This window comes from Eschrichtius robustus, chromosome 21 (assembly GCF_028021215.1).
Source record: "Eschrichtius robustus isolate mEscRob2 chromosome 21, mEscRob2.pri, whole genome shotgun sequence".
Taxonomy (NCBI): domain Eukaryota; kingdom Metazoa; phylum Chordata; class Mammalia; order Artiodactyla; family Eschrichtiidae; genus Eschrichtius; species Eschrichtius robustus.
The window spans coordinates 34,012,188-34,028,974 of record NC_090844.1 but is presented as its reverse complement, the minus strand read 5'-3'; the positions used below and the strand labels follow the sequence as shown (position 1 = coordinate 34,028,974).

Here is a 16,787-nt window from a genome sequence, read left to right as displayed (position 1 = left end):
ACCTTTGACCAGTAAGTGTCTTATGCTGTCCCAAGGGTGATCCCTAGCAAGCCAGACTGAAGTATATAAAAGGGAGAAATATCTGAGCAGGGACATCAACAGCTGTACCCTGTAGGGAAAGTGGACTTCCACAGAATTAGTCCAGCCAAGTAAACAAACAACCAGATAACAACAACAAACCTCTGGTGGGGAGGGAGTAACCAGTAACCAGAGTGGCTACAATATATTATCTAAAATGTCCATTTTTCAACAGAAAATTATGGGACATGTTAGAGAAACTGGGCAGTAGAGACTGCTTTGGGAGGGGCCCAGTTACTGAACTTAGCAGACAAAGACTTCAAAGAAGCTATTATTTTATTTTCTTAGTTCAAAAGCTAAAAGAAACCATTCTTAAAGAATTAAAGGAAGATGTGGGAGCAGTAACTCATCGCATAGAGAGTATTCTTAAAGAGATAGAAATGATCAAAAAAAAAAAAAAAGAACCAAATGTAGATATGACACCAAAAGCAAAAGCAGCAAAAGTAAGGACAGATAAATTGGACTACATCAAAATTAAAAGCTTCTGCACATCGAAAGACGCAATCAATAGAGTGAAAAGCCAACCTACAGAATGGGAGAAAGCATTTGTAAATCATGTATCTGATGAAGGGTTATTATCCAAAATATAAATGTGTAAAAATCTCCTACAACAACAGCAAAAAACAGCTTGGTTCAGAAATGGGCAAAGCGCTTAAATAGACATTTCTCCAAAGAAGATTTCCAAATGGCCAGCAAGCACATGAAAAGATGCTCACCATCACTAATCGTTAGAGAAATGAAAATCAAAATCACAGTGAGACATATCACCTCACACCCATTAGGATGGCTACTATTAGAAAACAAAATAAAATAGAAAATAATGTGTTGGTGAGCATGTGGAGAAATTGGAACCTTTGTGCACTGCTGGTGGGAATGTACAATGGTGCAGCTGCGGTACAAAATAGTATGGCAGTTCCTCAAAAAATTAAAACCAGAATCACCATACGACCCAGCAGTCCCACTTCTGGGTGTATACCCGAAAGAATTGAAAGCAGGGACCTGAAGAGGTATTTGTACACCCATTTTAATGCCATTATTCACAATAGCCAAGAGGTAGAAGCAACCCAGAGGTCTATCAGCAGATGAATGGATAAACAAAATGTGGTCTATACATACAATGGACTATTACTCAGCCTAAAAAAACGAAGGAAATTCTGACACATACTACAACATGGGTGAACTTTGAAGACATTATGCTAAGTGAAGTTAAGACAGTCACAAAAAGACAAATACTGTATAATGTCACTCATATGATAGAGTAGTCAAATTCATAGAGACAGAAGGTAAAATGGTGGTTGCCAGGGAGAATGGAAAATTGTTGTTTAATGGGTATAGAGTTTCCGTTTGAGGTGAAAAGTTCTGTAGATGGATGATTGGGATGTTTGCACAATAATGTGAATGTACTTAATGTCACTGAACTATACACTTAAAAATGGTTAAATGGTAAATTTTATGTTTATTTTAACCACAATTAAAACATTTTTTTAAAGTGGATATTTTCGAGTTGAAAACTACAGTAACCAAAATGAAAAACTCATTAGGGGGCTGCACCGTGGATTTGAGTTGTCAGAAGAAGGAATCAGCAAACTTGAAGATAGAGTGACAGAGATTATCTGGTCTGAAGAACTGAAAGAGAGAAGAATGAAGAAAAATGAACAGAACCTCAGAAAAATATAGGCCACTGTTAAGTGTCACAATGGGAATACCAGAAGTAGAAGAGAGAGAAAGGGGCAGAAGAAACACTCAAAGAAGTCACGGCTGACAACTTCCCCAAGCTGATGAAAAACACTAACCTACACACCCGGAATGCTTAACAAACGCCAACGAGGATAAACACAAAGAGATCCACACTCAGACATATTATAGTCAAAATTTTGAAAGTGAGAAAATCGGAAAGCAGCAAGGGAGAAGTGACTTGTGGAGTATAAGGGAAGCCCACCAAGACTACAGCTGACGTCTCATCAGGAACAGTGGAGGCCCACAGGCAGTGAGAAGACGTGTGAAAGTGCTGAGAGAGTCCTGCATCCTGCAGAGCTGTCTTTCGAAATAAAAGCATTCCCAAGTAAATGAAAACTGAGAGAATCCCCTCCTAGCAGATCTGCCTTACAAGAAATACTAAAAGAAGTTCGTTAGGCTGAAAGGAAGTGACACAAGACAACAATTTGAATACACACACGAACTCCAGTAAAGGTAATTAAGTAGGTAATGATAAAAGACAGTATAGTTACATATTTTTCTTAACTGATTTAAAACATCAGTAAAGAGTAGCTTATATCTGGTTGCTTTCTGGTTATTATAAGAAAGCCCTTTATGTTCACATCAAAGCATCCTCCCCAGCTCTAAGTTTTTCTGAAGGAAAAACTGAGGCAAAGGGAGCTAGTGACTTGCCCAGGAAAGTTTATCTTAATCATGCATAAGGAATGAAGTGCCAGGAGTACTCTCAGAATCGGGAAATTATTTTCAAAGAAATCTTATAAACTGTCTTATCTCTCTTATATTTTTTAACTTCTGTCTCCGTGGTCCTTTGAAGGTGATATCAAGTAAATGCTTATGGTTTCTTAATTTGGTAACAAGACTTTAATTTCATAGTCTCAGAGATATGAAGAACTGCTAAACTTTCACCTGACTTACCAACCAGATGAACAATTTATGGACTTATTGCCTTGTTTAGGCTACTTACACTGCTCTTTTGCACTTACTGGTGGAACTGAATCAAGTTTGCAGCCTTCTGATGAGGCACTTCAGAGCCTTGAACAGACTTTGCTACATCCCAAAAAGTCCAACTAAATCATTTTAATAGCTATCTGTCCTCTCTTGCTTCTGCTGCCTAAGAACTATTGCTTAAGAACCTCTGGAATGAGAACAAGAAATATGGGGCTATAAGTTGAGCATGGAAAATACTTAAGATAATAATCTTCATCTATCAACTCTTCTATTTATACTAATGTTCCATTAACAGAAATAATATGTAGTGATATCAGGAATCAATGTTTTTGTGTCATTCACATTTTTATTGAGCTTCCATTACACTTGGAACAGAATTAGCAAATAAATATGTAAGAACCAAGATATCTATTTATATACATAGTTCCATTTTAAACTGCGGCTGAAGGGAAAGTATTTCCCTAATATAGTTCCTGGAACTTAGCCAAGCAGCCCAACACTTCAGGGCACAGAACTGGAACAAGTGATCCTAGGTTTGCCAGTTGATAGAAGGGATGTGATGTTAAGTGATTTGCTCATGAAAACGCATCTATTTTTGGTTAGGAGTGAAGAAAAAAATTTACCTAGAATATTTGGAGGGAATCTGTCTATGGTGCCTACAGAAAGGGAAAAACGTTCAGAAGCCACTTCTGTCTTGGAGTGGGAGAAAATGTGTAAAGCTCAGCTGTTCTAGTCCCTGGCTTTCAAGCAGTATTGCACCTAAAACACTCCGCAAGATGGTAATAATCTATTTTTCAAATCTTTTTCAAATCTTCACTGCAAGTCGTTCCACATTTCCAGTGGGAGCTTATTGCAGTGTGTGGCAACCCATTCAGTTACAAAGTTTTTTCCTCCTGAGTGTAGTTTTTCTTATTACAATGAAAGACTTTTTTTAAAAAATTGCAGTATAATTGCTTTACAGTATTGTGTTAGTTTCTGCTGTACAGCAAAGTGAATCAGCTCTATGTATACCTATATCCTCTCCTTCTTGGACCTCCCTCCCACCCACTAGCCCCCATCCCACCCCTCTAGGTCGTCACAGAGCACTGAGCTGAGCTCCCTGTGCTATACAGCAGATTCCCACTAGCTAGCTATTTTACTTACACATGGTAGTGTATTTATGTCAAACCTAATCTCCCAATTCATCCCACCCTCCCCTTCCCCCTCTGTGTTCACATGTCCGTTCGCTACGTCTACGTCTCTATTCCTGCCCTGCAAATAGGTTCGTCTGTACCATTTTTCTAGGTTCCACACGTATGCGTTAATATACGATACTTGCTTTTCTCTTTCTGGCTTACTTCACTCTGTATGACAGACTCTAGGTCCATCCACGTGTCTACAAATGACCCAATTTCGTTCCTTTTTATGGCTGAGTAATATTCCATTGTATGTATGTGCCACATCTTGTCTATCCATTCGCCTGTCGTTGGAAAGAGTGTTTGCTGTATCTCCAACTGGGTAAAGAGTGGCTGATAATGTATTTCCTTTTGGTAACCTTTTCATGGAATCACTGAATTATCCGTTTAAAATGGAAACAATAGGTAGGGGCCTTGTTGCTCTAACCCATCACTCAGTCATTCAGATCCCATTTGAACACCTCCAGAAAACTAGCACTTATGCCTCCTGAGGCTGTCTTTCCGTTTTTAAGAAATATTTTTCATGTAAGTCATGTAGGACCTCCTAAATCTTCCCTTCTTCAGGACAAATCATCCTAACTCCTTTAACTTTTAATTCATTTGAATTAATTTTGCTTTTATTTCTTCATCCTTTAAAAAATATTTTTACTTCCTAGGTTTAGACAGTGCCTTCCCAGGGAGCAAAAGGCTGTGTGGAAAACATCTGAATAACACACACGCTTTATGAGCCAACAAGAAATTTAAATGTCAGAATGACAAAAATGCAGGAGGGAGAGTGAATATATCCGGAACGGGGCCTGGTACAGAAGGGCTGAGCCCACAGGCTCTGCAGTGGAAACTGTAGCTAGAGGACCAAAATAAGTTTGTTCATGTTCCATAAATTCATGAAGGCCGTTGACTGCACTGCTCAGGAGAGGGTCAGAAATTTCCACTCCGTCTCCCCGCAGGACAATCCTGTGGTTCATAGTTCCAGGCTAAACCGCCTCTTCCCGGCCCTGTGGTCTCTGGATGATGTAAAATAATGGAGCTGGACAGCACTTGAGACATCAGCTGACCCTGAAAACGTTCCAGGGTGCAGGCTCTGCAGCCTTCTTGGTAACCCGCTCTCTTTATCACCCTCTGCTCTTTCCCCATGGTCTCTGCCTCCCCACCCCTGGCTGAGGCCAGGACCTCAAGGTGTCCCAACCCCCGGGGTCAGGAGTAGGGTCATTAAGAAAGCCTGATGCATGTCAGCCAGGGGCATGACTTCCGCTGCCTTCACACGGGTTTCGTTTGAGCGCCGCCTACGTAGTAAGTGGATAATCACAAGCTGTACTCTCAGGACAGTCACATCTTCAGAAGGACCAAAATTGGAATAGATAACTTCTAAAAGTCCCTCCAGATCGAATGTTTTATGATTCTCTAATTCTGTGAACCAAGACAGGCTAAAAGAGTTCATCCTAGGTTGTTTCTTGTAAACATTAACCTCAACTACTGTGAAGTACTTGGACCAGCAGGAAATGTTCTTATTCTTTGGGTGAAGTTCAGTCCTGATGGCCAAAGCCTCCAGAGGAGCATGAGAAGGCTGAAGAAAGAATCCAGAGAAAGAGCAAGTGTGACCGAGGAGGAACCTTTAGACTCCTGCACATCGAGGCCCCAAACCATGCAGTGACCTATCCACCGAGGGCTCAGACACCGCAACGAAGGGACAGCCTTGAAAGTGAAAAACAAAGATAAGATAAATGAAGAGAACAGAAGACGTATTCTGCATCTTAAGTTGTGGGTCGTAAGGAAGAAAGAATTGTCTGAGAGGCCTAGGCTGAAAACAGACAGATTCATGTGAAATTCATTTTCTGTACTAGGAAAAACTAAGCCTGTTTTTGTTGTACATGCCTAACTTTAAAAATAAAAGTACTTTTCTTTGTAGTGTTTGAACTTTTTTTTTTTATTCATAAAAGTAGTAATGGCTCATTGTAGACAATTTTCATAATATCAAAAAATGTAAAGAACACCTAGAGAGAGTCGCTCTTATTGGGCATGTTTCTTTAGTCCCTTAGCCCCCGGTGCATTCTTAAACACGGTTGAAATATGGCCCAGGCCATTTTGTGTACTGATTTTTCACTTAGCATTATTACTATGTTCCAATGTCATGTAAAACTCTCAAGTTACACCATTTTAGTGACTACATAATATTTCGTCTTTAGAAGTCACCCGTGTTTCCGCAGCCATTCTCCTGTCTGGGGACAGTTAGGTGGTTTCCTCTTTTTCATGATCATTATAAATGACCCTGTTAATAAACATCTTTGTACATGAGTATTTATTCACATTTTAAATTATTTACTTGTTTTCTTGAACTTTTGAGACTGATGTCATAAAGTACACCATTCCCTACCTGAGTCCTCCTCATTCAAGGTAGAGGACTGGGATGGCCCTGCCTCTGGCCCAGCCTGGCAAGTGTACAAGCACCGTTCCTCATATGAAAGTAAACACCATTGCTCGGAACTGTGTAAATCATTTCTGACTGTACTTTTGGGAGATGACATTACTGGACTGATTTTCGAGTTTGGTATTGGAGTTACAAACAAGGTGACACTTTTATTATCTCATGCTCTCATCTACTGTAACTGACCTCCTGGAAGCTTTGGTACATGAGATGTCTGCAAGTTCAGATTTAAAGCACCTGCAGTCTGTGGCCCTCCACAGAAGTGATTTTCAGCTGAAATGCTTAGATTTGCCCTAACCTTGAATGCTCTTGAAGGGTACCTCTTTTTGGGTCCTGCGGAACTGATGGAGACTTATCTCCACGGGAAGGCCGGCTGTTCTTTTCTCTGTGGAGGCACTAAGTGCCCGTCTTGAAGGGCGGTCAGCAGGCTCTCCCAGCAGCAGGCCTTCCTCTCTCGTCTCTGGCCTCGGAACAGCTGCGTCTGAGTCCCTTTCTGTGGGCTTTCCCTGTGCAGTGCAGCCTCCTTCTCTGATCTGGTGTGCTCTTTGCTTCTCGACACCATTGTTTGGAGCAAGGGTGACAGCCTGCCCCTGACCCCTGGCTCCGTTGGTTGCACTGGCCGGTTTTACTGTGTCTGAGTGGAATGTTCCTTCTTTCCTCAGGTAAGGGAGTGGCTCTTTCTTTCTGTTTTTAACTATTTAACTTTTATACTTTATCCTAAGGGACTTGGGGGTTGGGGGGACAGTGTGGCAGTACAGGAAGGGAAAATATCCAAGATGACCCTGTTGTTTTCCTTCTTTTTTTCCTCAGCTCTGTTGAGATATAACTGACAAATAAAATGGTAAAATACTACCATTTAAATGTTAACAATTTAAAGTGTACGCCGTGATGATTTGATATGTATTTGTACATCTACATTGCGAAAGGATTCTTGCCATCTCGTTAATTAATGCATCCATCACCTCACCTATTTATATATTCCAGTGTTATTTTCTAATCAGCTTGATTGAGGCATAATTTATATACAGTCAAGCCCACCAGTTGTAAGCGTACAGTGCCATGAGTTGTGACACACATGCATAGTAGTGTAACCACCACCATACTCGAGAGAGAACAGAAAGTTTCCTGTGTAGACGTGTGTTTCCATTTCTCTTGGGTAAATACACCTCAGAATGGGGCTGCTGGCTTGTACGCTTTATTGTATAAGAAACCACCAAATTGTTTTCCAAAGTGGCTTTACCATTTTGTGTGGATTTTTTCTCTTCGTACCTTTTAGGGTTCTTTTTTCTCTACCGCTTCACCTCCCTCCACCCCTCAAAGAAGCTCCTGTGCCTTAACAGTGTATGTCCGTCTTCAAGCAAAGACAAGGCCAGAGTCGGCACATCGAGGAAGAAGAGCAGCACCGGAGGGAGACGGGGGCATGCAAGTGAGAAAGATCCTTCTAGAAGGATTTGGGAACCTCACGCTGTTCCAATTCCTGTGACGACAGTGATACCATAACTTCAAGCTGCTTGAGGCTAACCGCAACTTACAAAACACTTTGCAGGCATTAGATTTGCTATTACTGTTCTCCTTTGCAGATGGTGAGACGGGACTTACCCATGGTCACGTTGCTAGTTAGTAGCAGAGCCAGGCTTGGGCTTCAGGTTTCCTGACCGCTGCCCAGGGCTTTATCTGCCAGTAACAGCAGGTCGCCACGTGTGGATCCGTGGCGCTGAGCTGGGGGCCTTCACCCACCACCATGCTGTGTGCCGTTCTTCCCACTTTTCAGATGAGGCGTTGATATGACTTGCCCAGGGCTGTGGAGCCAGGAGCAGGCTGGAGTGGCATGGACCCGGGGCCCTGACTGGTCCTGTGCTCTTTCCCCTTCTCCGGGCAGGAGAAACAAATGCTCCTTTCTAAGAGCAGGGAGAAAAGGAGGAGGCGAAGGACACACAGGGCTGGGCAGGGGCCGCATCTGTTGGCCGACGTCCTGGCCACTTCTGTTCCAGTTTGCGTCGTTCCCTTTTTTTTTTTTTTTTTAATTTATTTGGTTGCACCAGGTCTTAGCTGCGGCAGGCGGACTCCTTAGTTGCGGCGTGCATGCAGGATCCAGTTCCCCGACCAGGGATGGAACCCGGGCCCCCTGCATTGGGAGCGCAGAGGCTTAGCCACTGCGCCACCAGGGAAGTCCCGCGTCGTTCACTTTGCACGTCGTACGTCATCGTTTCCAGGCTCTGTGTCCATGCTCAGTCCCCAGCGAGGACACCTGCTCCTCCTGCCTCTGTTACCTGCACCCTCTGCCTCCAAACCCCTGTTCCAGGTGGTGCCTAACCTCTGGCTGCGCTGTCACCTTTCCTTCCGACGTCATTTTCTCCCTCTTCTCCCCTCCTCGTCCCCTCTGCCCGTCCCCCTGCCTCTGCCGTCATCAGAACAGCGTCCACCTGCCTTTCTCCAGGCCCCTCTGCTCCCAGGGCCGCTCCGCTTATCTGTGACTATGCCGTTTAAAGGGGGCGGAGGCCAGTTTCAGACCCATTCTAGTAATGTTTCCATTTTTTATCATTCGTGTGAAAATGTGAAACTCAGCGTTTTCTGCCCTAACTATACTATTACTTTTTAAACTGTCTTTTTAACATTGAAGCGTGTGCAGTCGATGTTTTCGTGAGCTACTCAAGAATGATGTTGTTAATAGAAACTCCTTATGACAAGATCTACATCCTGAATGGTGAAAGAAAAATGTTTCTGCTTTACTGTTCTCTGCAAGTCATAAGATTCCAAAAGTGAATCTCCCGTTTTTTGTTACCAGGAAAAGCTGGTAGTTTCTTTGTCTTACTAGTCAGGCTCACCCACATGTAGCAGAGGGTTACTGGATTTCACATCGTGCCCCTGAAGAGATATTTCGACTTAAGTGTCAGAATTCAAGATCCAGCCCCGGTTTCCGGGAGAGCAGGTGGTACATTTTCGGAGGGTGTGTGTGAAGCACTTGGGCCTCAGGGAAGGTGTTGGAAAATTACTTCAGAGCCCCAGGTTCTCTGCATGGGGGACCCGGCTCCCTCCCGTCATCTGTCAAAGGGAGGGCCTGGCCTGGGTGTGGCCCGTGAGTGTCAGGGAAGAGATCCTCACAGCCCAGAAGCAGCTCAGTGGATACTCTCCTCGTATCTGCTTTTGAGTGTATCAAGCTGGAGGATGTAAGCAACTATTAATTATGACTCAGCTCATGTCAGTAAATGAGATTAAGCCTCATCAAGTAGGACCTTGCCCTACTTACGCTGTTTCCTAGCTGACCCAGGAAATAAGACATTTTATAGATGCATTGAATTCCTTCTGCATCATGGGGACAGGAGAAGGACTGCGAAGTTATCGGGTGAAATGTAAGGGCAGCTCAGTAAGCATCCTGCAGGATGAGAGGTGTTCTTTAAAAAGCTGAGTTTGAAATTGGCACATGAGTTGATCAAAAGAGGTGTGTGCTTGGGGAAGAAGCCAACAGTCATCTCTGGGATTCTTTTCTGCGTGGGTCTGAGCTCCTGAACAGGCCACAGTCTGCCACCGACCTGGTTGTCTGGGGCTGGTAGCCCGACTGGGGAGATGGTTAGACCCCAGGCTGGGGGGAGGGGTGTGCAGGGGGGAGGGGGGCGGAGCAGCACCTTTGCTGGAGGGGTCAGGGGTCTCCTCGGGTGTCGCCTTTGGCAGCATTTCAGAGCAGGACCCTCCCGCCCAAGCTCCTCTGTGCTCAAATGTCTATTAAGTGCTACAACTCAGCAACGTCAGCGTACAAACGTGACTAGAAATATCCTGAGAACGTTTGTTTTCACCCTTCTTTTAACATTCCGGTTTCTAGGGTGGAGAAGAGGGTGTAAGGGAGAGTTGAGGCGGATGCTCGTGGAAGAAGAGAATCTATAAGCCTCAACTCAGGAGCCCTGAGGAGGGCTCATTTAGAGCCGAAGGCCCAGACACGAGGGCAGGAGAGCCGATCTGAGCAGCTTATTCAGAAGGCACTGAGGAAAGACAGGATCTTGTGAACAGGACGCTTTTCGGACACAGCTTATGAAACCCTCAGTACCTCCTGCAGTAAGTCAAACAGTTGAAGGGCTCTGTTCCTCCAGTGCAGGAGGTTGATGGCATCTGAAAATTGACGACTATCTCGTAACCTTCAGTCCTGTGAATCCCGGCCATTTAGGGGCTTTCACACTCGGGGAAGGAGACGGAAAGAGGAAGCTTGTTCCAACCTCCTCCCACCTCGTCCTGACCTTTTTCAGAAAAGCCCTCCTAGGAGAGTTAGAAGGAACAAGGCATTCGCTGGAGGTTCCAAACAGCACTGCCCCTTGTTGAGAACCATTGCTGAGGACGAGAAGAGGCATTTCCAAGTGATGCTTCCACACCTCAGACTCCTCTGTCTCCAGCTGCAGGATTCCCGGGAACTCACATGTGTTGATTCTTTCCATTAACCGCCTTCAATGTCAGGTCTAGGCTTCCCCATCCCAATGTTAAGTAAATATTTACCTACGTTCTCATTTTCTTCAGGTTTCAATTTTTACGTTTAAATCTTTAACTTGGTGTGAGGTAGGGATCTCACTTTTTTCTTCCTTCCAGATAGTTAGCAGCTAGCACGTTGTCCCAGCATCATTTATTGAATAAGTCAGATTTCCCCACTGATGTGATCACCTCCCTTCAAAATCCTACTTTCAGACACCAGCACTCCCCGACGGCATCCTGGTCGGGCCTCAGCCGCTCTGAATTTGGGCCCTGTTCTTGGCAAACTCCCACTGTGGCCTCCTGCACAGTGGTCCTCTGGCCTGCCGAGGGCTCGGTTTCAGCGGTGTTGCTATCTTTTTCCATAGAGCAGATTGTGTGGTTATTTAAGCTCTGTATTTTGCTCACATTTGATAAAAATCAGTGGAGAAAGTCAGGGTGTTGGTACTTGCAATAAGAAACTGGCCGGGTAAATATCATGCAAGATAGAAATCATCTGGTCTCAGAAAAGGGGCAAGCATTTCTCCTCAACCAGCTGCTTTTGGACGTAAGCTGGTTGGCTGAGGGTTTGAGTGTGAAGGAGAAAACATAGACACAGTTGTGGAAGTAAGTTATCTAAGGTCATCTAAGTAGGAGAGGGAATCCCGGCTCTGAAATGGTGCCAGGGGGATCATAAAGACAATGAAAAGCCTCACTCCAAGCAAAGCTGGGCTGAGGGCATCGCTGCTGAGCTGCCTTCGCCCCTGTGTGTGCCGTGTCCAGCCACGAACTGTGCTCAGACACCATCCTGCCACCCACAAACAAAACCAAGTACAGTGCAGAAGGGAAAACACACCCTGCTCAGTGACTTTTCAGCCCAGCTCCACAGGTAGGCGCCAGCTCTCCTCCCTCCACCGCTGTTGACAAGCCAACGCCACGGTTGGCTTCTCTGCGTTACTTCTCTTCCGCTGTCACCACCCCTGCCCCGGGCCCAGGACACCCCGTCTGCGCCATGCAGGGGCCTCGTAGGCAGTCTCCCCACGTCCACGCCGGCCTCCATCCTGTCCCCTCTTCCCACTGTGGCCAGGGGGCTTCCCAGAAGGAGGGTCTGAGCATGTCAGCACCCTTTTAGCGCCCCCTGTTGTTAGTCGGTGACCACAGTTTTTAATATGGTCCAGCTCAGCTTCCGTCGTGGGCCCCTCACCCCGGCTGCCACCGGTCCCCTCCCCTCATCCCGCTCATTCCCAGCTGGGAACCGCCTGGAACGCCTCCCCCAGTCGCGGGTTGACCCCCCGTCCTTAGATGGCAGGGCACCCTCTCCTGCCCGCGCAGAGCAGGCCTTGCCGCCATCCGTGCGCTCGTGACGCTGCGCGTGCAGCGAGAGCCTCCTGCCTCCGTAGCATCGGCTGCAGCTGATGGTCTGACGTGTGTTTGTCGATGAGCACCTGTTTCCCTCCCTGGATGGGAGCGTCGCACGTGCAGGACCCCGTCCGTCATCGCTCAGCATCTTCCTCGTGACGGGCACGCAGGGGCATGCAGTAGATATCTGTTGAGTATTGTCCTTGTTGGCCCTCTGGGCCACCTAACCTGACAGATGAGCTTTCATCTAGAACTCTTTTATATTTTAAGATAGATAATATTGGTCCAGAATGGCTTAATTTTGTATTTTCATTTATAGAACGTTGTCTGTTGCCTTTAGAGTGGTCTTTTCCTGTGTCTCCATTGGGCCCAGAATCTCCAGGATTGCATGGACTACAAAGCTTAGAAAATGAGAAGGTGGTCAGGGCACATTTTTTATTTCATCGTGTGCCTTGTAGCATTGCCTACCCTGCCTTCCCAGCACGTGTACTCACCACATTTTAGTGAATTATATTTTTTAAAAAGATGGTTCTCAATATACGTTTATTGATTTGTTTTTTGGTTTTTTTAAAAAATTTTTATTTATTTTTATTTATTTATGGCTGTGTTGGGTCTTCGTTTCTGTGCGAGGGCTTTCTCCAGTTGCGGCAAGCGGAGGCCACTCTTCATCGCGGTGCGCGGGCCTCTCACTATCGCGGCCTCTCTTGTTGCAGAGCATAGGCTCCAGACGTGCAGGCTCAGTAATTGTGGCTCACGGACCCAGCCGCTCCGCGGCATGTGGGATCCTCCCAGACCAGGGCTCGAACCCGTGTCCCCTGCATTGGCAGGCAGACTCTCAACCACTGCGCCACCAGGGAAGCCCTATTGATTTGTTTTTTATGTATTATTTAAACTTGAAAAGCACGTCACCATGGTATACAGTTTTTGGAAAGGAAAAAATGATCTCTGACACTGCTTCTTAAACTCAACCACTGTTACAATTTTATTGATTACCTTTTGGTCTTTTATATGCCTTTTAACATTGCCACAATCACAGGTACTTAAATTTTATGTCCTGCTTTTTTTCCTCTAAATAACCTTAATGTTGATTGATCATTATATTGTGTATGACGTGGTGTATGAGCCTATTTTATTCAGTTCAGTAAGCATTTATGGGCACCATTCCCGATGCCTAGAACCACTCAAAGGAACTACACAGACGTGGTACTTTGACTATATAATAATAGAACACCACCGTTCTGAGGCTTTTAGTGACATTTTTACTTCACATATGTATTAATTTTGTGATGTCACATCTTCATCCCAGGAGGAAGCCTATGAAAGAGTTATTTCATTTGTTTAATAGCTTCTTTCTTCACTTATTCAACAATTTGATTAGGGCTTACTTACCCCGTGCCAGGCGCTAGTCTGTGTGCTGGAGACACAGCAAAGTCCTTGCGTCCCATGAGGGGCCAGACAGGAGTGAGTGAGTGAATGAATGAATGAGGTGGTCAGTGGAAAAGACAAACGGTCAGGTGAGAGGAAGGGATAATGGCATGGGGGGGTCAGGGAGGGCTGCTCTGGTGACATCTGGGCAGAGAGGGACTTGGAGCAGGTGGTGAGCTGTGCAGCCATCAGAGAGGCTGTTTCTGGCAGAGGGACCAGGAGGTACAAAGGCCCTGAGGTGAGCGAGCCAGTGAGGGGAGGGGGTGGGCAGGAGCTGAGGTCAGTGAGCCCGGGCGGGGTGGGGGGGGAGGCCCGAGGAGATCTGGTGGGGAGCCCCGAGGAGATCTGGGGGGGGAGACCCGAGGAGATCTGGTCGGGGGGCCTGAGGAGATCGGGGGGGCCCGAGGAGATTGGGGGGAGCCCCAAGTACATCTGCTGGGGGAGCCCCATGGAGATCTGGGGCGGGGAGCCCCGAGGAGATCTGGTCGGGGGGCCCGAGGAGATCGGGGGGGGGGGGGAGCCCCAAGGACATCTGCTGGGGGGGCCCCACGGAGATCTGGGAGGGCCTCCCAGGCCGTGGTCAGGCCTCTGGCTGTTCCCCGAGCGAGGTGGGAAGCAGGGCGTAGTGACCTGATCTGCCTCTTGCTCTGACAGGGTGGCTTCGCTCCAGCTTCCCTGTCCCCCGGGAGCCCCTTCAGTTCCCACCGAGTCACTTCGTGTCTGACCCAGGCCTGCTGAGCTCAGGGTGCGCAAATGCCCAGGTAGACAGTCGCCACACCCCATAGTGTCACAGAGCCACATCGGGTCATCCTGCTCCGAGAAATTAGGCATGGTCCACGTATTTGAAAAGCTCTGTAACTCTGAATTTCTCGTTTCCTTATCTTTTGCTCATCCAAGGCAATTTTTTCTTTCTAAAATAAAGACCACATATATTTTTCAAATTGCATAAAAATGTATCGTATTAAGACTTCCTATCAGTCTGCGATCATAAAGCAGCTTCACGCTGTGATGTTCTAGAATCAGCTTTTCTGGGGGTGGGGTGGGCAGTTAGCCTGATTATAATCTTTCTTGCGTTGCTCTATGGTCAGATCTGCCACATGCCAGCGCGAGATCCCGTCAGCAGTTTCCAAACATTTCTTTCTGAAAGAACAAACTGTTGTCACCGGTTCCTCCGGGTAATTGATCTCTTTTATCTTCTTCCTGTTGCAGGGGGAGACCTCACAGCTTCCCCAAATTGGGAAGGAAAATATGGAATGTGTTTTACCGCTGACTGAACACAACCCAATGAACTGTCCTGACAGTAGTTTGAAAACCAGCAGCTAGCAGTTTGTGCAACTCCAGCATCATCCGGCACTTTCCAGAGCAGACTCATTGTTTACGAGAACTCTCGGCCTGACGACGTTTGAACCTCAAGCTCGGTGGCTTTCAAATACTTCTGCAAAAGAAAAGTACCTGGAGCCCCCTTTCCAAAATGGCCACAGATGAGTATCTGTGGATGGTCATCTTGGGTTTTTTCATAGCTTTTATCTTGGCGTTTTCCGTGGGTGCCAACGATGTTGCCAATTCGTTCGGTACCGCCGTGGGCTCGGGCGTGGTGACTTTGAGGCAGGCCTGCATCCTGGCTTCAATCTTTGAAACCACCGGCTCGGTGTTACTGGGGGCCAAAGTTGGAGAGACCATCCGGAAAGGCATCATTGATGTGAACCTGTACAACCACACCGTGCAGACGCTCATGGCCGGGGAGGTCAGTGCCATGGTCGGTGAGTAGCCTCGTCTTTCCGCCCGCGGGAATGTGTCCACTGACCCATTTCTCATTTGGCATATCCATAAATGAGATTTTTGTTTTAACTTTTCAAAAACTGGTTTGATTTTTTGAAAAGTTTTTTTTTTTTTTAATTGAAGTCCAGTTGATTTACAATGTTGCGTTAGTTTCAGGTGTAGAGCAAAGTGATTCGGCCATATATATATATGTATGTCTACTTTTTCAGATTTCTCATTTACTATATCTTATTTGTGCTCTCTGTGTTTTAATTCAGTTATGATTTTGGTCAGTGTTCAAATATCAAGGAACCATTTCTTTCCTTGAATGTATGGCAGACTTGCTTATTCAAATAGATTTTGGCGAAGTCAGTGCTTTTCATAAAGTCCAGAAAAAGATATTTGTAGCATAGCTCTTTGTCATTTTAAAGCTGTTTGAAAGTTTTTAAAGAAGGAACACGTCTAAGTGAATGTGTTTGAGAGGTTTACTTAGGTTTATTTATAAACCTTGAAGGTTCATTTCTATTTTTTCATAGATTTTTCATCAGTCAGGAAGTAATGTTTTGAAAACTCGGTTGCCCAAAAACAGGATTCATTACCTTAACTTTTGTATTCTCCGTTGAAGTTTTAGAGCAGTTGCCAATTGAATCTTAAGTGACTGTGTTTTCAAGAAATTCTGGTCTTCTCTGTCATTTGTCTTCCTTTTGTTAGTGTTTGTTTGGATTTTCTGATTCCACCCCTGGGAGCTCCATCTAGTACGCTTGTTTTGTTTTCCACTGGAAGATCACTTGTATGTCACCTGTTTGCAGTAGGACCTTTTATTGGTGGTGTCGGGCGTGTGGTTCCTCCCCTGCCCGAGGCGACTCCACACTGGCAGCACCGTGGGCGCTGCCCTCGCTGAGCTGGAAGATTCGGGCAGCAGGGCCTTAGGTGCAGCCGACAGGCTAGCTCCTCTGCTTGCCTCTAGGTCGAGGTGACGCACAGCAGACGGCGTGTCTACACGGGTAGTGGGGGAGAGGGGGGAGAAGGGAGTCCTGCCACCTTCTGCTTTCAACAGGGCACGTGCTTTTGTGGGGAGAGCCCTGCACCGGGAGGCCGGATGCTGGTGGACCAAGAACACGGCTACATCCCACGGATCCCCAGGGGTTTACCACCACCAGCACTTCTTAAGTCCCAGAATGTGCAGGTCATTTGCCAGGTTTAAGGTGGCCCATCGTCTTTTCGTTACAGCAGGTTAGTTTGAGAAGTAGAGTAGTTGAGGCCTTTGATTGGAAGATGGATGTCCTCAGTAAAGAATGAAATACTACTAAAGCACAGTAAGCTGGTCATATGTGCTGAGGAGTTCCTTTCTGTCAGCTGCACATGTTGTTTGAAAGATGTAAGGCTCATGATTACTTTAATTCATCATTATTTTTAAGAATTAAAAATCATTTACTACAACAGCTACTGTAATGATTGAATTTTCACCTTCACTGGAC

At 45.8% G+C, this 16,787-nt stretch overlaps 1 protein-coding gene across 12 annotated transcripts in view; it reads left to right on the top strand.

Moving 5' to 3' along the window:
* Positions 1–16,787, top strand: part of SLC20A2 (solute carrier family 20 member 2) — a 108,264-nt gene that overhangs the window by 40,693 nt on the left and 50,784 nt on the right. For 6 of the 12 annotated variants that reach the window (XM_068532371.1, XM_068532372.1, XM_068532368.1 and 3 more), the window contains one exon: positions 14,761–15,311. In XM_068532371.1, the coding sequence (XP_068388472.1) occupies positions 15,023–15,311 (289 nt within the window). In that variant the 5' untranslated portion in view covers positions 14,761–15,022. Of the gene's footprint in view, positions 1–6,680; positions 7,002–7,615; positions 7,766–10,156; positions 10,387–14,232; positions 14,313–14,760; positions 15,312–16,787 lie in introns of those variants that run through there. The other 6 variants (XM_068532376.1, XM_068532367.1, XM_068532375.1 and 3 more) reach the window with 5 other exon arrangements.